This window comes from Ahaetulla prasina, chromosome 1 (genome assembly GCF_028640845.1).
Source record: "Ahaetulla prasina isolate Xishuangbanna chromosome 1, ASM2864084v1, whole genome shotgun sequence".
Classification (NCBI taxonomy): domain Eukaryota; kingdom Metazoa; phylum Chordata; class Lepidosauria; order Squamata; family Colubridae; genus Ahaetulla; species Ahaetulla prasina.
This window is the reverse complement of record NC_080539.1, coordinates 181,921,266-181,948,694: the sequence shown is the minus strand read 5'-3', so window position 1 is coordinate 181,948,694 and position 27,429 is coordinate 181,921,266. Positions and strand designations below refer to the sequence as shown.

At 39.0% G+C, this 27,429-nt stretch overlaps 1 protein-coding gene across 1 annotated transcript in view; it reads right to left on the bottom strand.

The window, feature by feature from the left end:
• Positions 1-24,096, bottom strand: part of CD2AP (CD2 associated protein) — an 87,320-nt gene extending 63,224 nt beyond the window's left edge. The window contains exons 1-3 of the mRNA XM_058183768.1: positions 23,680-24,096; positions 10,832-10,992; positions 1,337-1,484 (exon numbers count right to left, since the gene is read on the bottom strand). Of these exons, the coding sequence (XP_058039751.1) occupies positions 1,337-1,484; positions 10,832-10,992; positions 23,680-23,683 (313 nt within the window). The 5' untranslated portion in view covers positions 23,684-24,096. The remainder of the gene's footprint in view (positions 1-1,336; positions 1,485-10,831; positions 10,993-23,679) is intronic.
• Positions 24,097-27,429: the final 3,333 nt, after the last annotated feature.

Genomic DNA, 27,429 nt, shown 5'->3' with positions numbered 1-27,429 from the left:
TGTTGACTCACTTAATGATTGCATAGTTTAGTGACCAAAATTCTGATCCCAATTGTGGTAGTACAAGGACTACCTGTGTGTAGGACAGGCAGACAGAAGACTAGCAGAGTGAATCCATGAATACCAACTAGCAATCAAAAGACACAATGAAAACTCCTGAATCTCACAACACATGAACAGCCACAATCACAGAAACTGCAGGCATCTTGGGCCAAGCTAAATCCCTAAATGCTAGGGAAATACTGGAAGCTTGGCATTCAGATAAATGAGCCATCAATAGCTTACCTACTATTGTAGAGATAAAGCATATTTACACACTTATTCAAAAGAGCAGTTAAAAAAACCCCAAAAGAAAACTAACAACCCCCCAAAAAACTCCAGAACATATCCTCTCCAGTGGCCAACACCCAGATAAACAAGCAGGGATTAACAACAGACAAATAATCAAGCAGAAAATACTTGAAGCAAGCAAGTACCAAGAAGAAAACCATACTCCCACCCAAACTGGCAGGGTGTGATGGAATGTGCCCTGGAGAATCAATAGATTAAGAGTTTTAGTCAACACAGAGCTTTACCAGAGAGAGGCCCGGATTAAGAGACTATGCAGTTCTGTGCTGGATGGGGCAAGGGGAGAAGGGAATGAGGGTAGCCATACCTTGGAATCTCTCAAGATATGTCTAGTAGATTAAAAGATTATAGTTTTAGTTTGGCAAGATTCTGCCCATTAGATCTAAGCAAATAAAGGTTTTGACTCAACTGGATCTTGCTGCATAATCTTTAGGTTTGCGCCTGACACAGGGCAAGCTATTACAGTTAACACGGGAACAAACTCCACACTCATCTGTACTGATGATGTTACCTAGCTGGATAATAAAAATTTTGCAAGCAACAACCAAGCTCAAAGAGCATCAAAGAATCTACATTTCTTAAAATAATCATTTCAATGGATTGGCAGACACACAGACTGACTGGAATGTTTAACATTCTAGCTATCACTACTCAGAACCTACACTTAGCAAAGGATAATGCAAGTTCAGAGTACCCTGTAAGAAGGGACATCCCATTTGTTTTTTCCTAGAAGGCAGGAAAGAAACAGATAGGTCATTCCAACAATTTATGGATACTTAAAGGGTTTCTCTAAATAGAGCTTTCAAATTTCTCACTTTATGAATAAAGAGATCAATTCAAAAATACAATAGCACTTTTCTACCCCAATAAAGATCAAATTAAGCCTCTCTCCACTCCTTTGTGACTTCAGGAATATATATATGTATGTATGTATGTATTAAAAAGTATTAAAAAGTACCGTACTGGAGAAATCAACTACAATACATACTTCTTCTGAAGCCTTTACCCTGAGGCTGGAATGCTCCTGTTGGAAGCCCATAAGTACTCATACGCTGAACAAGGTTGGCCACATTTCCATGCCTTTCTCTTTTGACTGGCAAACCATCTTCTTTAGATTCAGTTTCTCTTTTAACTTCCTGGTAAATATAAAACGAGAAATTAATTGCCCATGTTAACTGTCTGGTTCATAGGAAAATAAATGTAATATGTTTAGTGTCCTGCCATACATATATAAATTGCAAAAATGAGGCGGTGGTGAGGCCCCTCCTCAAGAAGCCTTCCCTGGACCCAACTGTTTTGGCAAACTACCGTCCAGTCTCCAACCTTCGCTTTGTGGCGAAGGTTGTTGAGAGTGTGGTGGCGCAGCAGCTTCCTTGGTACCTGGATGAAACTGTCTATCTGGACCCGTTCCAGTCCGGCTTTTGGCCTGGATACAGCACGGAGACGGCGTTGGTCGCGTTGGTGGATGATCTCTGGAGGGTCCGGGACAGGGGTTGTTCCTCTGCCCTGGTCCTATTAGACCTCTCAGTGGCTTTTGATACCATCGACAATGGTATCCTGCTGCGACGGCTGGAGGGGTTAGGCGTGGGGGGCACCGTTTTTTGGTGGTTCTCCTCCTTCCTCTCTGACCGGTCGCAGATGGTGTTGACGGATGGGCAGAGATCGACCGCGAGGTGCCTCCTGTGTGGGGTGCCGCAGGGGTCGGTGCTCTCGCCTCTCCTGTTCAACATCTATATGAAGCCGCTGGGTGAGATCATCCGTGGTTTTGGGGTGAGTTGTCATCTGTACGCTGATGATACACAGCTGTACATCTCCACCCCTAACCACCCCAATGAAGCCGTTGAAGTGATGTCCCGGTGCCTGGAGGCCGTGCGGGTCTGGATGGCTGTGGATGCTGGCGTCCCAGTACAATCAGTTGATTCCATCACTGACTGTGGGGGGGTGAGTTGTTGGCCCCCACGGGGAAGGTTCACAATCTTGGCGTCCTCCTGGATGCACGGCTGTCGTTAGAAGACCATATGACGGCTGTCGCCAGAGGGGCTTTTTATCAGGTTCGTCTGATATGCCAGTTGTGTCCCTTCTTGGAATGTGATGCCCTGTGCACGGTCACTCATGCCCTCGTCACTTCCCCTCTAGACTACTGCAATGCTCTCTACATGGGGCTCCCCTTGAAGGGTACCCGGAGGCTTCAACTGCTCCAGAATGCGGCCGCGCGGGTGATAGTGGGAGCGGCTTGAGGCTCCCACATAACACCTATCCTGCGCGGGCTGCACTGGCTTCCGGTTGCCTTCCGGGTGCAATTCAAGGTGTTAGTGACCGTTTTTAAAGCGCTCCATGGCTTAGGACTGGGCTACTTACGGGACCGCCTGCTGCCACCAGTGGCCTTCCATCGACCAGTGCGCTCCCATAGAGAGGGTCTCCTCAGGGTGCCGTCGGCCAGACAATGTCGGCTGGTGACCCCCAGGGGGAGGGCCTTCTCTGTGGGGGCCCCAGCCCTCTGAAACGAACTACCTCCAACGTTGCTGACCTCCGGGCCTTCCGGTGTGAGCTGAAGACTCTTTTATTTCACCGGGCAGGACTGGCCTAATAGTTTTTTAACAGTTTTAATTAGTTTTTAATGGGGTTTTAGTAGATTTTTAGCATTTCGGTCAATTTAAATTAGTTTCTTAAAATTGTTCTTAATTTTTGTATTACTTTTTACTTGACTGTAAACTGCCCTGAGTCCTTCGGGAGAAGGGCGGTATAAACATTGAAATAATAAATAAATAAATAAATAAATTTAACAGGCATACAGCTAGAAAGGTTGATCAGAAACAATTTAGCTGAGTGGAAGGTGAGCCTCTTCACCTCTAGGCCACAGCACCACTCAAAAAGGGACAATAATATTAGTAGCAAAAAACTACACCTTGCCCTGCCACCGCCAAAGCCCTCTCCCATATATTTGTGGCTCCGACCTTATCTTAGCAAATAGTGCTGCTGAGAGATTCAGAAAGGCCAAGATGGATGTACCAGCCCAAGTCTGACCTTTCCAGAAGTCATCTTCACACACCACCAATACTATCTCAACTTGGCCTGAATTGTGATTACAGATAGTCCATAACATTGGCACTGGAAATCACATCATTAAGTGATGCAGTCATAAAGCTTGACTGCATTGCTTAGTGATGGCAATGCTTTCAGTCTCAGTTGCCACCATTAACTGAGACTGAGTCCTAGTTGTTAGGCAAGTAAAATTCCTGCTGGTTTTCCAGAAAATGAAACACTGGAGAGCACACAAAAATGATACATTCATCTTGGGTTCAAGGATGGTCTCTTAAGAAAGGGGCGCACCACTACCCCCATCCAAGCAGGGAGAACACCCCTGTCCCATAATGAGACATTAACTACTGCTTGGAACTATTCACATGCCATCTCTTGGAATCCTTAACCAGCCAGGAGGAGCAGGAATCCAGAACACAGGTGGTAAAGCAAGGATCCTATCCACTTGCTCAGGATTCCCTGGCTCAAACTCTTTCCAAACAATCCAGATAAGACATACACATCCCCATCACTTTCACAAGATACACTATTACCATCATAGTTTACTAGCAAACTAAATATTAATTAAACTCTTAAAATTAATTAATTTCATATTGTCTATTTTAAGCATATTAAGAAAATTTCAAGAGGTCTTGATTTCTATTTGACAAAAAGTTTTACTCTGCCCAAAAATATGGAAAACTTGCAGCAGGCTGAATAACATTTAACTTCTGGCAGGAAGTCATTTCTATGCCAGCAGGAAAAAAATATGATTCCTGGAACTTCTCATTTCCATTCTCCAACAAATGGCAATCAGGTAGCTAAGTAATCCTTGTGGTTTTATTTTAAAGACTGTCTTGAGATACCTTTCAATAGACATGACTATACCATGAGGAGTTGCCAATTCTCGCCACATAAAAAGAAAACTTTGCAATAACAGCCTACTATGATAAATATGTTGATACAATGTCAAAGCACAAATCATAATGCACTCTTAATTTCTTTATGCTATTGTCTCTTGGCAAGGGTAAGGCCAGCTTGTCTTACTGGCTGGAGTGATGTGACTTGAGAGAGGGAAGCCCAAGTCCTCACCCACACTGTGTAGATAGAATACAGATTGAGTTATATAGAATAATAGACTGAGTTGCAAGGGATCTTGAAGGTCTTCTAGTCCAACCCACTGCTCAAGCAGGAAACCCTGTATCATTCTGGATAAATGGCTGTCCAATCTCTTCTTAGAAACCTCCAGTGATGGAGCACTCACAACTTCTGAAGGCAAGCCCTTCCACTGGTTAATTATTCTCACTGTTAATTTCTCCTTAGTTCCAGGTTGCGTCTCTCCTTGATTAGATTCCATTGTTTCTTGTCTTGCCTTCTGGTGCTTTGGAAAATAAGTTGACCCCCGCCTCTTTGTGGCAACCCCTCAAATACTGAAACACTGCTATCATGTCACCCCTACTCCTTTTCACTAGGCTAGACATATTCAATTCCTGTAACTGTTCTTCATATGTTTTAGCCTCCAGTCTCCTAATCACCTCTGTTGCTTTTCTCTACACTCTTTCCAGAGTCTCAATATCTTTTTTCATATTGTGGTGACCAAAACTGGATGCAATAATCCAAGTGTGGTCTTATCAAGGCAATTATAAAGTGGAACTAACTCTCCATGTGATATTGATTCTATCTCTCCGTTAATGCAGCCTAGGACCGCATTGGCTTTTTTTGGTGGCTGTAGTATACAGCCTACTCATATTTAAGTGGCTGTCTCCTAGGACTCCTAGATCCTTCTCACAGTTGCAGCTATTGAGCCAGGTTCCACCTATTCTATACCTGTACATTTGGTTTTTATTGCTTAAGGGTAAAACTTTTATTTTTTCTACATTGAATTTCATTTTATTAGTTAGGTCCCAGTGTTCAAATCTGTCAAGATCCATGTGGATCTTGAGCTTGTCTTCTGGGGTGCTGGCTATTCCTGCCAGCTTGGTGTCATCTGCAAATCTGATGAGTTCCCCTTCTATTCCCTCATCTAAATTGTTTATGAATATATTAAAGAGTACTGAGCCTAAGACAAAACATTTGGGAACCCCACTGCTTATTTCCATCCATCTAGATGTAGATTCATTAAGGACTACACATTGAATGAAGTGTATCAACCAATTACAAGTCCACCTGGTGGTGATGCTGTCTATGTATTTTATGGCAACCCCAAAGGCCTATTCAAACAATACAAGTAGCATTCAACTTACAACCACAATTGAGTCCAAAATTTAAGTTGCTAGGCAAGACAGGTGTTCAGTGAGTTTTGTCCCATTTTATGACCTGTCTTGCCACAATTGTTAAGGGAATCACTGAAGACAGGAGTGTCAAACTCAATTTCATTGAGGGCCGCATCATGTGTTTGATCTCAGGAGGCCAGGGTGGGCATGGCCAGCTCAACATCACTGGTGTTGGGGGCACCTGTGGTGACCCGAGTGCTCTGCCAGTGAAAATGGGCTCCCAAGCTCCATTTTCACCTGCAGTGGCTCCTGCCACCCTCTGCCAGCAAAAACGGAGCTCAGGAGGGCCATCCGTGGCCTTCGCAAGCTCCGTTTTTGCTGGCAAAGGCACTGTGGACCAGTCTTTTGCCCTCATTTCCAGGGCGGCCCTGCAGGCCAGATCTAAGCACCCCATGGGCCTGATCCAGCCCCTGCGTCTTGAGTTTCACACCCCTGACTGAAGGTGTTAAGTTAGTAACCCAGTTCTCAAGTGAATCTGGATTCCATTGACTTGCTTTGTCAGAAGATTGCAAAAATCACATGACCCTAGGACACTGCAACCATCATAAAGATGAATCAGTTGCCAAGCAGCTGAATTTTGATCATGTGACCATGCGGATGCTGCAATGATCATAAGTGTGAAAAGTTTTTGAAAACCCAGAACATTCAGTAATAAATAAGGAGGAGTAATTGTTTCTCAGCCTTTTGGCTAAGATCAAGTGTAGAATCACATTTTTCGGTATGTTGTGACTTTTAATGGTCACTAAACAAATGGTTGTAAGTTGAGGACTACCTGTAAAATCGGAGGGAGGGAAACCCTCTCCTCTTTTCATTTCTTTTTTTACAATATTACTTTTTTTTCAGTTCAGTAACAACTAGCAAAACAACATGATCCCTTATTTGAACACAAAGTGAAATCTGCAGCGTCTGGAGCCCTTCTTAGAATTCCAGGTAGTATATTCCAGTCTACTCCTTTCTACTGCGTTCTGTTCCACTTCCTCTTCATTTTCCATTTTTTTGACCCTTCATTAAATATTTCTTAGTCACTGAACAATACATGCTCAGTTCTGATTGTACCATTTACAAGTACTTTCCCAAATATTTTTGCATTACTCTTTTGGCTGCATAAATAATCTGGGTTTCCTGATAGGAAATGCTTCCCCCTTCTCAAGCTATACATTTTTGTGCACTATTTATATCCTTACATGACATCCAAGTCAGATTATTAAAACTGAAGCTACCACTGCATTAGCAATGTAACAAATAGTGAACGGCAGGTAAAAACAATTTAAGGTTATCCTGGGTGCAAGGATGTAAGCAGTGTAGCAGAAAATGTTTGAGTATTCCCTCTGCACTGTGTCAAATTAATATCGTTACTTTTGGACTGCATCACAATTGCCAGTACATAAAACAGATTCACAGTATGGATTCTGTTACCCTGTTTCCCCCCCCCCCAAATAAGACATCCCCCGATAATAAGTTCAGTTGGGCTTTTGAGTGCATGGCAATAAGGCCAAGTGCTTATTTCAGGATTCAAAAAAAATATAAGACAGGGTCTTATTTTGGGGGAAACACAGTACTTTGTGCATTAGATACCAGAAAACCCATCATCAATGCCTTTCATTAGAGCTCAGGAAGAGTTAAAAAATCTCTAATATAGGAATAAAAATAATTTAGAAATTATAACATTAATTATTATTTCAGTTATCAACAATACAATTAAAAATTCCTCACCAAAAATAACAGTTTCCCAGCAGGGTTACCATAAGGAAGCTGATTTAAATAACTGGATGCAAAAGAAAATAAAGCATTCCATTTGTTTCAGCCTTAACAACAGTTAAAGAGTTGGTCAGGTTTTTTTTCAAAAGATCTGACTTTTATTTGGAAACATCTTAAAAATTGCCTACTTTGTTTTCTCCTTTCAGGAAGCTAAAAAAGAAATGCACAATGAAATCAATAAGTAAATTCTGCAGCTCAACTTTACCTTGCTAAATTCATTAAAGCCCATAAAGCAATATCTAAATCCACATCCCAATTAAAACATTAGCTAAATCCAAATAAATAAAGTTTATGAAAAATAAACAGCTGCCTGAGCCTGAAAAAATATATTATTTGCAAACAGTCCTTTAGACAATGGCGTGACATTACATAATCCCCTAAATCATTTTTTAAAAAACATCATGATTTAACTAGGTTTAGGTAGTAACTTCTAGCAAGAAATTTTTTTAAAAGAACTTACTGGCTCTAAAGACATATTTGCTTCAACACACCCAGGTGTATGTGTTGCAGAAATTTTTACCTAGTTGTTGCAGTGGTCAAAGTTCAAATATTAACTAAGCAAACATTTCCTGGTTTGCCTACGCTTGTAGCAATACCTACTGTGGAGGAAGATCAACAATCCTCCACCCCACACAAAAGTTATAATCCCTTTGTACTCAGTGGTACAGTTCACCTAAGAGAATACCTGTCTGCAGCTTTATGGTACTGGCTATTTCCCTTTTCCAAAAATACTTTTTTACAAAATTAATAACCTCCATTGCCAGTGAGGAACCTGCTATTTAAACTTCCCATCTCTTTTCCTGTAAAGCCTAGAGAAATGCTTTGTATTTCCTGCTTTTTATATCTATGAATTTAGGATCTGTGAGTATAAAAGGATTATTAAAGAATTATAAAAAATATTTTTTTTAAAAAAATAGTTAATTGAACCAAAATGCTTGCCAATCTTCTTTGGTCTGCTATTTAACCTGTATTAGTATAAAAGGAACTATATTTGCCGTCCTTCCAATCGGTGCTGTGTGAACCAGTTACTGTGGTTGCTAAATGATGGCTTCCATTGTGTGCAAACACAGGCAAGTTGAGGCCTACATAGGATGCTAATGGCACCTTCCTATATAGCATGATCAAGTGCTCCGGACAGTTTTGCCATGTGCTACAAATGCATTCTATTGCCTCAAGGAAGGAAAAGGACTAAAAAGGGTTTCTGTGCAGCTCTGAGGATGTGCCTCCTCACTTAATAGACGTTGCACTGCAATAACATAAATCCAGATTCACAAATGCATGCTAACTTCAAATTTCTTCAGATAGAAATTTGGTAGGGGTTGCAACGCTCTATTTTAGTTAAATTATTTGATTTCATCAAGGATGTATTAGGTACAAAATGCTTTTGTGCCAAAGCATCTGTCAAATCCCAATATCATTCATGTCATGTCCGTGAATATCATCTGATCTAACAATGGAATATTTCATGGGGAAAATACTGGAATACTGAATTATTCACCTGTTTCATATTGGTGCTAACTACCCAGAGTCATTGGGCGTTGGATGGCATATACATTTAATAAATTATTATTTTTAACAGTGTGCTCTTGATACCCTTAAGATTCCACATCTAATTAAATAATTAAAATAATCTGGGAATTCTTTTAAAAAAGACAAAATTACTATTAATTTAGTAATTAATCATAATTAATTCTATTTTAGAACCAGTGATAAAAGCAGAATATTGTATTTTAAATGAATTTTTATTTTATGGTTCTTACTGTCATGATACAAAAGACTGTTGGAATTTGGAAGACGGGAGGGATTCTTTGGCTAGATAAGATTGATAAATTCTGGAGTATACAGGTAAGAAGCATAATTTTGCTTGTGAAACATATTTACATTGTAATACAAAGAATTTATATGAATTAACACCTTTAATTCAAGAGTTGCACTATTACTGGTTAGTTTCTGGGTACATTCAATGTATTGTTTTGTCACTTTTAAAGCTATCTGGACAGTTTTTGGATGACCTGATCCCAATGGTATCTGCCCATCTAATAAGACTAAGAACTGAGGGCTCAGGTTTGGTCCCCACTCTGGAAAACAAGGGTCTTTTCTGCTGCCTCCTCTCTGCTAGGGAACAGCATTCCTCCTGGATCAGGTCAATGCCAAAATTACTAGCAGTTAGAAAGGCCATTACAACATGGCTTTCTTCAGAAGTTTTTTAGGCATGACTGAGAATTGAGTCCTCCTCAGCTGTAAATGATCATTATTTTCCACATGAGTTTTCTTGTTGTGATATCACTAGTTTTTAAATTATTCATTACATTACTTTTAGGTAATATAATGAATAATTACATTATTATACAATAGTTTGCTCCTGGTTGCTCCTATGTCAATATTTTCAATATTTATGTGAACAGAGTGACTGTGTTCATATTTTGAATGCTATATGTGCAAAGAAGCCTGACTCATAAGTCATGTTTCCTGGCTTAAAATTATGGAAGCACTAGACTTTTGAATTTTTGCAAAAAGATAAATAAATAACATTAGGAACTATCCGGGTATATTTCTAGTTTTGTTCCAGAAAATCTATTTTAAAAATGATTTTTGCCTATCAGTGAAATAGTATCCACTAGTAAAACGTATTACTCTTCTTTATTACCTATCAGGACATATTGATGTCACAATTTCCTGCACTCTATTAAGTATTTCGGATGGGAAGGTCATGACTAAACATGTAAGGCCACTGAAGGCAAGTACATTATTTTTATCATGACCAAATTAGCACAAATTGAATACCTACTATTTTACAAGCAGTTCAACGCACAACTAGCATCTACATATAGAAAGGATGTAGTGATTACTCACTACAGAAATATTAACGAAAGGAAATGCCATCAGTCCTGCCTTAGGCATGAAAGCCGGCTAAGTGACTTTGAGTTAGTTACTCACTTCTCAGTCCAACCCACCTCACGAGGTTGTTGCTCCACGGAAAATAGGAGGAGAAAGGACTATTAGATATGTTCAACCTTGAATTATTTATAAAAATAATAAAGGTAAGATAAAAAAGCACACTGAAATATCTTACATAAATATGCTATGTTACAGCACTCTTCAAATGCCCTTTTCTGCTTATTTCTGATCTCTAAGCTAAATTCTCACCAGTATAGCAATAGCACTTAGACTTGTATACTGCTTCATAGTACTTTACTCTCTAAGTGGTTTACAGAGTCAACAGTTTCATATTGCCCCCAAAAATCTGGGTCCTGATTTTACTGGCCTTGGGAGGATGGAAGGCTGAGTCAGAAGAATCAAACTGCTGAACTGTGGGCAGCCAGCAGTAAGCAGAAGTAGTCTGCAGAACTGCATTCTAACCGTTTCACCACCATGGCTCTTAATAGAGATATAATAAAGTTAACCAACAACTTTAATGAAGAATGAATGCTTACCTTAACAAAGTTATCAGGGAACATGCCCCTTTTCCCATTTAGTTCTCCTTCTAGCCATCCTTCCTCTTCAAGCTTTTTCACATTCCTTATGATTTCACCAACTCGAATGGTTAGCTCATCATCATGTACAGCATCATAATTATATTCCACAACATATTCAACTAGGGTAAGGAAAGAAAAAGTCAGTTTAGTTGAATAAAACCTATTAAAATGTAAAAAAATATATATTTTAAAAAATATAAAGTGAAAATGAACACAGGGCTTTCAGAAGAGCTATGCAAAGCATTCAGTAAGGTTGCTTTGCAAACTATATTAGCACAGCAAAACTCTCCTTGCAGTTAAAACAATCTTATTTTCTGGGAGTCAAGTGACTCTTTGAAACTGTATGTGCATATACAGGTACCAGGTATATGAAGATCATCCATAAAATGAAGTGGCTATGTGTACACATAGAAGAACCTGGGGACAGCTGCAAACCTCCCAAAGAACTTGGTTACCCTAACAGCATGATGGCAAACCTATGGCATGCGTGCCACAGGTGGCACGCAACACCCTCTCTGATAGCACGCGAGCTGTCGCCCCAGTTCAGCTCTGCTGCACATGCGTGTGCACCTCCTACTGGCCAGCTAGTGTTTGGGTCTCGGCCACGCATGTGCGGGCATGTGGGGTGCTGCATGCGCAGAGTGTATGCGCGGGGGTAGCTGCATTTTGGGGGTTTGGGCACATGCTTTGGGCACTCGGTCCAGAAAAGGTTAGCCATCACTGCCCTAACATTTCAAGAAGAGATTCTTTAATTTATGCTACTGCAATCAAGCAGATATAAGCAAAAAAAGATCTTCAGTCATTCGAAGTCCTTTTGATTTTTTTTAATGACTGAAAACTTTCATCTCAGCCCTATCATAGCTTTTTAAAATTCATAATATAGAAAAATGTTATTGTATCAATTCCTTAATATATCCCCACATAAACTGCTTGTTAATTAGCTGGCAAACCAACAAAAAGTAGGTACAATCTGAAAATATTTTCTGGCTGTCATGAACAAGTTGTTATTGTTGTTATGGTTTTTCACCCAGTCAGCCAACTGTTTTTTTATCCCACCTATCAAGTCCTTCCCAAGGACCCAAATTAGGTAGATGTTGTTGCCAGATGGTGTTAAAGGTATTATTGCACGATGGAAGCTGTTCCAAGTAAAGCTACCTTTTACACTTAACTGATTGTGATTTTGTTAATGCCAATAGTGTTTATATGGTGCACTAGTTATTTTGGAACTGGGCACTACTTATATGGACAAGGTAGTTGGAAACAGAAAAAAGTGATCAAATCAGCCAGGGTGCTGTCCAGTGGAGATTGCAGAGGAGACCACAATTATTGGTATCAGATAACTTAGAAAATTGAACAACTAGATATGCCAGAAAGATTTGACTTAGAAAGGGTATCTAGTCAGACTATAAAGATCAATGTGAGGAACAGATTTGGTACTTTTAATTTATGTGAAAGTGAACTTGAGGAACAAGGGGAGGCACAAGAAACACTATGAAGATTGAAGAGAGAAAAAATCCCCAAATCAAAAACAAGATTAATTATAACAGTTTAAAGAGAGCCAATTTGGTGTTGTAGTTAAATGTCTATGGAGTCTATGAAAAAAAAGCACCTTTGTTGCAGTTAAGGCATCAAACTAAAAACCCGGAGACCATCGGTTCAGGTCTCATCTTAGGCACAAAACCATCAAAGTGACATCAGGCCCAGTCACTCTCTCTCTCATCCCTAGGAAAGAGGCAATGGCAAACTACTTCCAAAACTCTTGTCAAGAAAACTGCAGGGACTTCTCCAGGGAGTTGCCATGAGCCAACAAGGACTCTGTTATGTTGAGTGAATTAAGAGACTGGAAACAGGCTTCAGACAACAGCTCTTTATTGAACCAATATCTACAATCCAGCAGCTTGCCTCTCTGACAGCTTGCCCTTAATATAGGGAGCTGTCAAGGGGTTCAACCAATCACGTTTGAATATTTTCCCACTCAAACACCGGACCTGATAGAAACCTTTCAGGCTGTCACTATCTAACAGACTCACAGATACACACCAGCAAAATTCCTCTACAACAGTATCTACATTTCAATTTAAAACTTAAAATTCCTATTTCAAATAGCTGACCAAATTTAATGTTCCTCATAGATTGCAGCTAATCACTGAATTGAGTGAAATTTCCTCCTTGGTATGTTTGCATAATGGTAAAGATTCCCCTTGCACATATGTGCTAGTCGTTCCCAACTCTAGGGGGCGGTGCTCATCTCTGTTTCAAAGCTGAAGAGCCAGCGCTGTCCGAAGACGTCTCCGTGGTCATGTGACCGGCATGACTAAACACCAAAGGCGCACAGAATACTGTTACCTTCCCACCAAAGGTGGACCCTATTTTTCTACTTGCATTTTTTACGTGCTTTCGAACTGCTAGGTTGGCAGAAGCTGGGACAAGTAACAGGAGCTCACCCTGTTATGCAGCACTAGGGATTCAAAGTGCTGAACTGCCAACCTTTCGATCAACAAGCTCAGCTTCTTAGCCACTGAGCTACCGTGTCTTAGATAGATAGATAGATAGATAGATAGATAGATAGATAGAGATAGAGATATGGTTAGAATATAGATAGCAACTGTTTTAAGTTATGATGGCACTGACTTACAACCTGTCCTTGAAGTTGCAGTTATTGCAAGCATCCTTGTGGTCACATCACTGCAATTTAATCACTGAGCAACCAGTGTGCATTTACAATTATAAATATCAAGTGATTGGCTACTGTAACCTTCACAGCCTGCTTCCAACAAGCATCGTCAATAAGGAAGTTGACAGGAAGTTTTAGTCACATCGTTTAATCCTTAACACCATGGGCAATTTGCTTCATGATGGCAGCTGGGACTGATGGAACATGTCACGTGTGCTCAGGTGATTTTTATTCTAAGGTTGCATCACCTAGAGGAATTGCTGGTTGCTACTGTGATTAGTAAGTCGAGAACCAGCTGTATATGGTACAGGTAGTCCTCCACTTACAACAGTTCATTTAGTGACAGTTCAAAGTTGCAGCAGGACTTGAAAAAATGACTCATGACCATTTTTCACACTAACGACTGTTGTAGCAACCCCATGGTCACGTGATCAAAGTTCAGATGCTTGTTACCTGTTTATGACAGTTGCAGTAGGTCATGTGATCAGACAAGTAAAGCCAATGGGGAAGCCAGATTTACTTAACAACCATGTTACTAACAACTCTGGCAAGAAAGATTGTAACATGGTGCAAAAACATCACTTAACAAACGTCTCACTTGGTAACATAAATTTTGGGCTCAATTGTGGTGATAAGTTGAAGACTACCTTATAGTGAAATGGACTGAAAATAAAAAGAAAATATTTAAAGTCCTGATTTATCATAATAATTTAATTAAACAGTTTTCAAATTGATAAATACATACAACACTGTAGCATAATCATAGTGGGATTCCAACTATCTCACTAGCGAAAATAAACACTTTGCTATTGAATTGTAACTTGTAGATCCCTGATTATAGTATTGGGAGAAACCTAGTTAAACTTGTTATTTTCACCAACTGAATCTTTCATACAAATCAGGTTTTTCATTGTGAATATGCCAAACTAAATTGTGTGGCAATTCCCTTCAATAACTTATATCACAGTCCTAAACTCTTTGGGCCAAGCTGGAAGCTGAGATTCTTTTACCTATTTAGGGATGCATCTCTGAAAACAGCAGTGTAATAGTATTATTCTGCAAATATCCAGAGAAAGCAATTTCTTGTTAAATTAAGATAAACATGGGAATAGGAAAGAATTATTTCTCTTGTACAACAGAAGACACCATTTTGAATAATAATTTAATTGTATATTTTATCTCAACTTTCTTTCCAAAATTCTTTTGTCAATGGAAAAAGTTCAAATGTTCTCCTTTGAGTTGGGCATCCCTAACTGCCACTATATTTCAATTGCTTCAAGTTTATCAACAAACCAATACTAGCTAGATTCACAAATTCTATAAACAAGTTTTTTAAGGCAGAAACATTCACCAGAAATATCACTAGATGGCACTATTGACCTAATTTTTGAAAATGGATTTTTAAACGCCAAAATTTTGCAATGTTTCCATGTATGATTTCTTGTAAGATTTCAGCCAAATTAGTTCTTTGTCTAAAGTACTATTTTAAAAAAAATATTATTTTAGACAAAGTATTTTGGGTTATTTCTAAAAAGCATTGGTTCTTAACAATTTGTGCAAATTTCTACCTTTATGGAAATCTGCTAAGTATAAATTATTGTACAAAACTGTACAATAATTTCTTTTCTTCTTCATAGGCAAAGCCTTCTTATTTCTAAACTTTATGAACTGCTCTGGGAAACTTTTTTTAATTGAAAAACTGAGAAAAAGGTGTACTATTGTAATAGCTTTCACTGCATTACAATATATCTAGAAGGAATTTACCATATTATTTTAAAAGACGTATATGGAAAGGTTCGGAGAGACATGCTATGACTACTTCCTTTATATGATACTGGTGCTGAATATCACATCACAAAATTCTTTTAGTGTTAAGTCCTGTGCTGTAACATCTCCAAAAGATCCTAGAGCTATCTTCTCTAGCCCCTGATCTCCGTGTTTCTAGCATTGCTTTTTTATTGTGCTCAAAATCTATCAGTGCACAGAAAAACTGTATTTTTTTAGTTATGAGGTATATTGCATATAATTTTTTAGGAAATAAAAAAAGCCACAGCACTAGTATGGATGGGCTTATTGACATAACTTTTGCCGGTAAGAAAAGGTTTCAAAATATTGCCATGTGCAAGTTTAGAGTGCAACACTGTGCTTACAGAGAAAGGCCAAGAAGAAAGCAAGCTACAACTCTATCATATATACATTAGACTTCACTACTGAATTCTAAAGATGAACTCTGTACAGCAGTAAAACAAAAATTATCATCAGGTACTTCTGTTCCAAATCATAGCCTTAGAACTATCCTGCCTATGGAAGTCAATAATCAAGAGTTAATTTTAGTTGTCTTTGAGCATCTGCCATTTTTCTACCACACAAAAGGCCACAAACATTTACTGCATAAATCTTTCCTGTTCAAGTTATAAGCAATGTTTAAAAAGAAAAAAGAAAGCTTCCAGGAATTTTATATAAATATGGATTTTTCATACTTAAAAGACAGAAACTAAATTTTAAAAAAGCAACCAAAGTTTATTGCTAAAACTTGAATGGTAATACAGAACACTAATGCTATAGTAATCAACATCTGGTTATAGGCATAAGGACAGTCAAGCATCTTAATAATACTGGTATTAAGTGTTCTTAATTAATATGCACTATGTTATACTATTTTGTAAAATGTTGTCAAAATAAAACTCACTTGAATTATCTAGTAGAAAAGCCATCAATAGAGCTGAAGTCCCAATACAATGAATTTGAATTTTTCATAAAATTATGTCATTGGAACAATTTAGATTAAGTCAAAGTCTGGAAATCATGGGTAGGAAGCAGCAGCATGGGTACAGATGTGAAGTGATAACATAAATAATCATTTAAAACCAAGAATCAGAACAAATCCATGATCCTTGAAACAGAAAAAATTATACAAATAAAAGTTCCTCCCAGTTACATTAATTGAAGTGATTATTTTCTCACTGGCAGTAATACAACAGTGTGAAGGTATTTCTTGTCATAGAGTTAGAGCTACCTTTGAGATTATATGAAATAATATTACCCAAGAAACTTGCCTGACAAAGCGCCTGGCAATCTGTACATCTCTCTTTTTCAAGCTCCACTCCACCCTATTCCAAAATTACTGTTAATACTGCAATGCATACTATTTGTATTTACTCGGAAGCAATTTCCACTGTTCCCTGTGTGAACTGCCCTCTAGATAATATACTTCTAACGTGTATCCCAAGGCTGAAATGTTTATTTAATTGTGAATCAGCTACTAAATTTCCGCAACATGAATTGAAGTATATAATTTGCTTGTTGAACTTATTAATAGCCTGAAATATGCATCCTAAAATAGCCAAGTAACGCTCCAGGTTGAAATGTGCTTACCTACTTCTCCCAAAATGATTCCAGACTCACTGCTACTTCAACATATTAACATTTATAGCACCCAGGCAGACAACAACACAATTTGACTGTTGGGCCAAGGAGGCTGGTCCTGCTTAGAATGACAGCAGCATTCATTGCAAGCAAAATAATCACCAATTTTTCAAGACCTTACCTACAATATAGCATGTCAGATTACTTCAGAAAAAGAATTAAGACATGGATCCAATTATCAATACTAGGAGGACAAGGAAATGACTACATCTAGTGAACAAAACTATACTTAGTTTTCCTGGAGTAAAAAAAAAAAGCAGTTCAAACTTTTCATTTTTAAGATTTATCACTGTACAAAAATAGCAATAAATTATTATAAATAAGAGATGACTACATTTAGTAATATATAAGATCTAGCAGTATATTGAAAAAGGAGATATAGTTTATAGTTTGAAACAATGGTCAATCAGTTGTCTGCAGACAAGACTGTATATGATTTATTCTGTTTGGGTATAAAATTTATGTGACAACTGTAATATTCTGCTCCTTAGGGAGGCAAAGTTGAGCTTGAAAATGTACAGGCAATGCTTCAAATATCACAGAATCTAGCAGGATTTCAATGGATCATATGATAGATCACTCCTCTTAGGTATCCAAATAGATAATAAAATGTCTGAAATAGCATGAGAACTTGTGCAAGAGTATGAAAATATTGTGATTTCTTCATCCTTATACATGAAACTACAAACATCTGAGATTTTTGCCATTAAAAAGTTAATGTTCATATATTTAACGTTGGAATGCTATGGATACTATCCAGGATTTTATATTGCTGATCCTTGCAGTAACATAAATGGCAAGTAACATCTTATATTCTACCATATTTATTCAGTAACTGAAATCATACATTTTTTATTTTGAAGGACTAGTGTCTTAACAATAAGAAGAGAACATAGAATACTAAATATGCCAAATCCAACTCACACTTTCCTCTTTCTTCTGTTTTCTAATGGAAATCAATGAACCCATTCATTTTTATACTAATTTTCTCCCCACAAAATACAGTTATTAAGTACATGCTAATGTATTTCTTGGAAACCAGTTAATATTACTGCAAAGGCAATTACCAACCTGCCCAAGGATCATGTTGTTTTGTCTCAATTCTCTAGAAACTTCAAAAACTAAATAAATATCAAGGGTAGTTTCTGATACTACTTTTGTGATACTAGTTATGTTTTGAAAAACATTAAAATCTTCAAACTTTGAATGGAAATATTTAAAATAAGGTTCTAAAATTCTGGCATCTCACTATTCTATACTTATTTTCACTATTATTAATGTATATTATTCTATTTTGTATTTCCTGATGAAGACACCACATCACTGAATGCTTAACCTGGTAGTTTAAAAAGTGAGCTCTACCCTGATAAACAAACATGGGATAAAAGCATGCACAGAAACAGGAAAAGCAGGAAATGAATGTATCCAGGGAAGAAACGTTAAAAAAAAGTTTTAAAAACTTTCCTCTGAACTATAAGACGGCAGGGAAGTGTATGACAAGATTACAAGCCTAGACTATAGGAAAATTCCTGACATGATTATTGGCCAAATACTGAAGTTCTTACTCTACTTCTCATCTTTTTGCTGTTTCTGAGCTGCAATATTGTTCACCTTCTTGATCCAAGCAGTGGAAACTGGATCCCACTTAGGTCAAACACCAAATATTGCCCAGATGGAAAAGGAAAATAACTGCACAGTAGCAATATGGATTTTATATCCCCACTAGTACAGATTTTTATTATTCTGGTTTTTAGTATCTATTATGGGAATTTTGGCTATAATTGTGATTAGTTTTGTACACTTCCCCTTCTTACTATGTGAAGTTTTTTTAAAAAAAATTTGCATAGTTTTATGCTGTATTTGGATATAATAATGTTACGTTTCAAGTTTCACTGCCAATGAATATTAAATGGGTGACTGATGTTATCCAATATAAGTGCATCTCTGAAATCTGAAACTGGCATGGCTTTACCCATTTTTTTTTCAAAGAGTGTTCTATGGAATACTAAGGTTCCATAAAAACCTGAAAGATTAGGGACAAAAAATCATTAAAATGTAAGCAATGTTCTAGCACTAGAACTTTGCAACAATGTATAAACATGGTTGAAGAATTTGCTAGATTAAAAAATTTCCCAGAACTCCTGCTGATTATTCATATTTGAGCACTAGAATTGTCCAGTGCTAATGATGATACATGAAACTAATTGTAAAGGTAGTTCAGGAACAGCAGTTAGCCTATTTGCGGCCTACACTGAATTGGGACTGTCTATAATGTCCTATTAAGCTGATGCCTATATGCATTTGTGTATATTTTTGAGATCAGAAATCCATTCTGACATTCTCTGTGAAGATAGTAAGAAACAAGTCTAAACACTGGTGATACCACAGTTCTTGAACATTCTCCTGGATACCTTTCTTCAGGCACCCCTTTGACATTTTCAGAGGAAGTTAACTTATTTTGCAAATCCAGTGTTTTGTCTCCTTATGTTCTAAACTTCTATTTCATTATCACTGTATCTTATATTTAATAAATACATATATGACTGAACTTTGGTATACATGTTAATAAATAAGATAGTTATTAGCATTAGTAGTCTGCTAGCCAGACTGTCATGACAGGATTGCCAATCCACATCCCTAGACGGAAAATATTATTGGGTCAATAACAATAGTCCATCCTTCTGACGGAAAGAAAACAAGGTTTGATCCCTTTAAAATATGAAAAACATAGGACTACAACTGTTCCCCATGTCCTTAATTAAATTTCGGAATTTCCAGGAATCTGGAGGACATCCAGGTAAATAAAGAAGAGGAACTTTTTCTTCAGAAAATCACTAGTAAACCCTTTCATTGTGGTAGCAGCTAGAGCAGTGGTAGTCAACCTGGTCCCTACCGTCCACTAGTGGGCGTTCCAGCTTTCATGGTGGGCGGTAGGGGTTTTGTCCAATACTGAAGCACTTTCCTTTTTTTAAATTTAATTGACTTTTAAAAAAAATTTCATAGCATTATTTAAAAACATTTTCATTAGGTTTTCATAAAATTCCCCGTGACAATTTAAATTTCTGAAAATATACTATTTGTATCGCCCGTGCATAAGTTTAGTTCATGTTACATAAGTGAAACTAAATGGCGCTATAGTGCGACCGCAAACGAAAGAGCCTCATCCCAGAATAGCTCGCGCATCTCCCCCCACACTACCCAGCTGTAACAGACAAGCAGAGCTGGTAGCTGGCCCACCCCCCCTCCAAACCTACTTTATAAATCACCATTACTGTGGAACCGGTGGGCGGTTAGAAAATTTTACTACTAACAGAGATACAAAAGTGGGTGGTAGGTATAAAAAGGTTGACTACTCCTGAGCTAGAGTGTGAAAGGCCCAAAAGCTTCTGGAAGAAAATGTTTTAAGACCTTCATCCTTCTGCCTTGTGGGCAAAAGCCATTTGGAAAAATGGGAGATCAATTTCCTTTGTAACTGAAAGTTTCCCACAGAAACCCCTTTATCAAATTTCAGTGATTTTACAAAAAGTAAAAATCAGCAATACTTAGCATAGACTTAGAGGTCTGAATTAGTATCAGTGCATTAAAAAGCCAACATATTAAAAAATTAACATGCTCTTAAACACAAAATTGGGAGAAGAGAGAAAGATTTAGTCAGGTGTAAGTAGTGGGTTGAATTTAGTAGAATGGAATTACTTGATGAGCATTAAGGGTGTTCTAGCATTGGAAGAGAGTGAGTTGAACAGCCATCTGAAAAGTTCCAGTTAAAATTCATGAAAATAGTAGACATGTATTCTACTAGGGTTAATTTTCTAGGAGTGGCTTTGGATAAGATCCATGACAGGTCTAGGACTTTTTGCCTCGAACTCTTGGCGCTTGTCTGTTTCTCCACCAGGGTTTTGCCTCCATGTTATTACGTCTCAGCACTTTGGGCCATGGTCCCTCCATCCCAGTCCCTTTACTGCGGCCATTCGTTGCAGTAGAGTTTGTGTTGGGCTTTTGGGTGCACAGGACAGTTCAAAGACAGAGCCTCCCTCCAAACTGCAGCCCCCGCCCTACTCCCAAAGCCCCCGAGCCCCTGCACCAATTGGCTGGCTTTGATCTCTCCTGTGCACCCAAAAGCCAGATGCGAACTGTACTGTGACAAATGGGCCACGGCGAAGGGACTGGGATGGAGGGGCTGTGGCCCAAAATGCTGAGGCGTAATAACACGGAGGCGAAACTCTGGTGGGGAAATGGGCAGTGCCAAGAATTTGAGAAAAAGACCCATTCTGATCCGTGACATAGAACAACCTTACAGTGGTGAACACATCTTCCTTCCTTAAAATCAATAATTGTAAAACATATATATATATACTTAATAATTGAAAGAAAAATAGGTCACCACTATCCCAAACCATCTATCCTAGTGTTTGACAGGGAGGGTAAAGGATTTACCTTGTTGTTCCCTTAACTTTTATGTTTAAGTGTACTGATATCTTTCTTATCAAATTTATCAATTCATGCTACTACGAGTAAGAAGGAGGGCTTTCAAGTTATTATGTAAAATGAATACTGTTTTTTGTTTTGTGTTCTATCAAAATAATTACCTTATTTAAGATACTGAAGAAAGTGTACAAGCCAGATGTTACTCAATTTCAAACAAGACAGGGTAAGTTAATTTTGAGACCAGACAAACAAGCTTAAGTACATTTTGAAAGCACTTCCACATCAGTACATATTTACAGAATGTTTTCCTTTCCGTGTACGGAAGCATACTTTATATATTCAACTCCATCTAATTGTACAGAATATTATACAAGAATGATCACAATGGAAGATTTGGCTCGTCTGAACCAAGTATCTTAGCCATATATGGATTGTAACACTAAGCAGCCCTCCATAGGAATACTTTTGGATTGGAACTTCTGCCTTTGCAAACAATACATACAATTGATAGTCAAGAAATAAACTGTATAAATGAGAAACTAGCTAAAATATATGTGTGTATTATTAAACAGAGAAGAGTATATTTGCGTGCAAAGAAAAAAACTTCAAGAAACTGTATGTAACTATGAAGCATTTATGCATTTAATACTACTACTGCTGCACTAAACAAATATCTATAGAATTTATCATAAAAATTTTAGGTTTTGCTTCACCAATACCAATTTATAAACAGTCAGGTTTAAAGTAAAGTCCATAGGCAACCACATGTCATTCCTAACTGGGAATAAAAAAAACCCTTCCGGAAATATTATCAAGCAACATTACATAATTTTTCCAGAGAAAACAACTTTTAAAATAGACCTGAAGCAATTGCTAATTAATAACCAAAACAGGATTTAGGTTTTAGCAGCCACAACACTTCCTCCAATTATAATATTTGGTTTTTGTTATGTAGCAATAAATCAAGTACCAGTATTTTGTTTTCAAAAAATATCCAGATTCTCTTGTAAATGTATTGCATCTTTCATTCTTCATCAGAAAAAATATCTACATAGAATTTTATTTCCCACAAATAAAAATAAAGTTACAAATCCATCTGGTGCATTACAGATTTTCCCAGAGAGCTAATATTGTTTCAATTGTGTATTCAATTTGTTTTTATTAACTTTGAAATGCATGCATTACTTAGCAACTTACACAGTGTATATTCCTCAACATGGAGAGGGGAGGTGCTATATTTCTGGCAATGATTTCCACAATCAAAATACCATATACTCAGGAATATTCACTGAGATTATATAGTATTTTTAGAGAAGCACATATATTTTCAGGTTGTATATGACTTGCAGGAAAAATATTAGCAATCCTCTTTCACTTTATTTTAAAGAAACTGATACAAAAACCCAAAACATAAAAGCATATCAGTCTTTTAATATACTCAAGCATACAACTTATAACTCTGATCTCTGTAAGCACTGAAGTAAGGCAAACGTACATAATGTCTGAACTGTAATCCAGCAAAAATCTAGAGACTCAAACCATAGTGACTTGCAAAACAGCAACAGATTTTCACTAGTCCAAACATGCTTCCACCTGAAACAAAAACCAGGCCATAATATTAAAGCACTCTCAGCTGAATAAATGAGTTTCCCTTCCCATCACTTTCCAACGTAAATAAAACCAATCGCAGTCAGTAGGATACAAAAGTTCCTAGATACTTTCTAAATATAAGTTTAGAAGTTTAGAAAAAGTTTAGAAGAACTAGGAAGTCAACTACAGTTTTCTAGCCTTAATTTGGGAGGAAGCCCATTCAAACTTCCTGTCCGTATCCTACCTGTTCGCGTAATTATGACTAATTGGATACTCGGGAGTCTTCCAGGATGAGAAAATATGCGACTCCGCCAGCGTTAGCGCCCGGGGACTAGCTGAAACCTTTTGATGCTGGAGGAGGGGTGAACCGCAAAAAAAGCCACTTTTCCCCATCCTATTTGGGTCTGGCTTGGGGAAAGAGGGCGAAACCAGCCAACGGAGGGAGGGACGAGACCAGCGTAACGTTTTACGGAGCGCCGGGAGGGGTTCCTGTGGTCCTCCCCACCCCCACTCACGGACAGTCCTGAGTGAGGGCTGCGGAGGTGGAGGAGCGGAGGGACGAACCGTCTTGCGGGTTCTCAGGTTTCTCAGGAGGAAACGAGGCGGACTTCTGGGGCGGCCCCCACCCCAAAGGCCAGAAGAAAAGGTCCATCGGAGAATGGAGCGAAGGCTCCTTCCTCTCCCGCCTTACCCATACTGTGCGAGCCCGGCTGGGCTGCAACCCCGCCGCCGCCGCTCCTTCCTCAGCCTCCCGGGCCTCGCGCTCTAGCAGCCGCCAAGCTCAGGCCGGACTCGGCAGCTCCCCATCAGCACTCGCACGGCGCGACTCGGGCAGCAGGAGTCGGGCTCGCTAGGTGGTGGCGGCGGTGGCAGCAGCAACAGCAGCCCGCCAAGTCTGCGCCGTCCGCAGCGCTCGCTGGCGGTCTGGTCGTGGTCTGCTCTTGCTTCCTCTTCCTTGCGTCCCGCCCGCCAGACACGGGAATGGGGGCCGGCCTGGGGGCGACAAATCCCGCGAGACCTCGGCGGGCCCGTTCCCCGTCCCTCCCGTAGCGCCGGGCAGCGCTGCCAGCTGCCTGCGGTTGCCAGGTGCGGGCGGTGCCGGCTGCTCCTCCCGCTAGCGAACCCGTGCCGCCTCCGCGAGGAGGGGACAGGAAGCCGTTCTTGCCGCGCTTGGTTTGTCCCGGCTTTTCCATGGGAGTCCGTTCGGTATTAAATGGAAAGCAACACGAGGAAGTGCACGTGCAGGGACCGTTCGCCGCGGATCCTAATTTTGTACCCAGCCTTTCAGCACATTAACTTCAACAAAACTTTGGAAAGAGTAGCCCTGCCTGGCAAAAGGCTGCTACAGACATCCTCCAGTGAAACGTCAGCATGGGAAAGAGCGTAGAGCTCCCATACGGGTTTTATGAGAATCCCACCTGCATGGCAGGATGAGGGCTGAGGGATGTAACCGTCATTTGCAGGGTAAAGATTCTAGAGACAGTCTGGGGCAACTCCTGTTAAAAGGAAGATGTAGCCCGAATGGGGAAAAAGTGAGTCTGAAAACCATGGTGGGCTGGTTGAGCTAAAACTCCAGGCTGTTATCAAACTGTTTCCTGTTTGCTTAAAAAAACAGCACTAAAGCTTGCTTAGTAGACAAAATGGACTAATTCTCTTATGAGTTCCTTTACTGTGGATTGGTACATACAGGAAGTTACTGTTTTGGGCAGACATATAAATAACAGGATCCCTGCCTACTCTGTCATTCTTCAGTTTGTGATTTTCGAGGCCATCCATTTTAAGACTTAACAAGTAGGGCACATCATTACACAAAGTAAGGCAGGAGCAGGCATAGAGCAGGAAGTGACAGCCAGCAATTCAAGAAGAAAGCACATTCTGTACACCAGATGTTCAATTCTAAACCCTTCAAGGTAGCTAAGAGGAATAAAACTCATCCTACTACTTAAGTGTTGAACTGAAATGCATCTGCCAATCCAGGCACTTTTTCTAAATTGAATAGGAGGAAGCCTTTGTCCTTTGCTGTAGGGATCAAAATGTCCTGGAGCTGTGACTCTCTTCCATTTGCCCCCAAATGAAAAATTTGAATAGGGATATTTACTAAATCCAAACTTAGTAGGGCAATTTCATTCATTTTTCTCAGGAGATCCGATTGGGCTACTCTAATAAAAATCTTATGGAACCAAGCATTAGGCCAGCCTTTTCTGCAATTTTAAAAACAATCTATAGAGGAATTGAGACTGAAAGCAGACAGCTGCCTTTACAGCAAATCTTATGAGGTTAATGATTTAAAAAAGGAGATACAGAACCAGAAACGACTAGAATGTTAAAATTGCCAATCCTTGTGCTCAGCCTGTACAGATATATGATTGCATACATAGTTTATATTACAGAAATGCCATCAAATTTCAGTGACTTCTTTATAAAGAAACAAGCTGAATAAGGTCTGATGCCTCTCATATTTTTGCTTAATAGCAATAGCAATAAGACTTATATGCAGCTTCATAGTGCTTTAGAGCCCTAAGTGTTTTACAGAATCAGCATATTGCCCCCAACAATCCTGGGTCCTTATTTTACCGAGAGGAAAGATGGAAAGCCAAGTCAACCTTGAGCTGTTCAGAATCGCACTCCTGGAAAGAGCAGTAAGTTAGCCTGCAGTACTGCAATCTGACCACTGCAACACCACGGCTCTAATAAAAGTTTGATTTGCATATAATATTTATTTGGATGAAAGTGAGAGATCAGTAATTTTTCTTGTAAATTTTCAAAATATGAAATTTAACTGTTTTATGCCCAGTGCTGAGATTCAGCCAGTTCGTACCACTTCTGGAGAACTGGTTGTTAACTTTCTGAGCAGTTTGGCAAAGTGGTTGTTGGAAGAAATCATTAGGGCAGAGAACCAGTTGTTAAATTACTTGAATCCCACCACTGTTTCTGCCCCAATATCATATACTACATGCAGAACTCTGATTCACGCCATAAAGAGAGATTTTGTGAGTCATTTTGGATTGTAAAACATGATTTAGAGTTTAGTGTGAAAATCCTATCAATAAATCATCTTTAGCATGGTGCATAAACCACGGCACTGGCTAAATATGCAGTATGTAGAAATAATGAGGGTCAAGCCAAAATTCCTCAAAAGATTAGTCCCTGGAGTGCCTTTAGCAAAGTTATTTTCTTTTAATTAGCAAAAGGTGTCTTTGTTCTAATCCTCACCTTGTTTGCTGAGCATCACTGATCCCACTATTTCTCTCTACAGTTAAACTGGCAATTATTTATACATTTAAATATGCACAAATGAGCTTGGTCATTGCATCCTTCCCCCAAGTGGTGAACTCTCCAATTTGCATAGGATCAAGAGAGCTGTGGGGAGGGCAGAGAGAGAGGGAAACAATGGTCTAATTCACCTTCTTGGCCTTATCTGTCCACCCTCCTTCCACCCATATTCACAACTATAAAACTGTTCTCCCTCCCCACCATACATCTTAAGGAATAAGCAGAGAAACAATAGGTCCCGCTGTTGCTCATTGTTCTTCAGATATTTCTCTTCACAATCTTCAGGTGGTCATGAAGATGGCAGATGCAAAGCAATTTGTGGGACCTGTAGCAAGATCTTACCAGCAACATCCCATGAGTGACTAGCTGTTTCAGTGAAGGAAAAACAACCATTTCATCATGAGGCCGGCAGAAGAGCCATGCCCAGCATGATACAACTAAAGAAAAGCAATCAGTAAATCAAATCATGATTAGCAGATAAAGGCAGCAAAAACCAGTTTCACTAGTTCTAGGGCAGTCCTAGCTTTTTCTGACGGCTTCCCAAACCAACAGAATGAGGCGTGTTTGGTTTGGAATCAGGCGAGGATAAGGTGTTTATTCTCCTCCAGAGATTTTATGCCTATTAAATAAAAATAAGAACCATTTATTTTCCCCAAATCTATAGATAACGAACTGGTTTTTGCAAGTCCCTAAGCTTTCCTTGCTCAGCCAATCTCTTCCGTGCTCACTTTTCAAGCTAAATAAAAAGGCTGGAGCTCAGGTACAAAGGAAATAGTATGACATGTCCAGCTTTGCTGTCATTCTGCCACTTTCAAGCATGTACTTGGCCATTGGAAACAGCAATTGAGCTGTGAAGCTCCATTTCTCTGGGAACCTTTACCGATCCATGTAATAGGTTATTCTTGATTAATTAGCTTAATTTGTTGGCCTTTGGTTTAATGCTATTAATACTTCTCTCATTAGTGTATTAGACATATGTTTTTAAAATGCTCATTGGACTTTAAAAATATCTATTGTATGTGTATGAATAGATGGATGAATGACTATTGGAGTGTATAGTGTGCCCATGGAAAGGTAGTGCCTCTGGTGGAGTGGGCCTGCTATCTTTTTAGCATTGATTCATCACCTTTGGTCCCCATCTGGTGCTTAGCTCTCACCTGTGGTCACA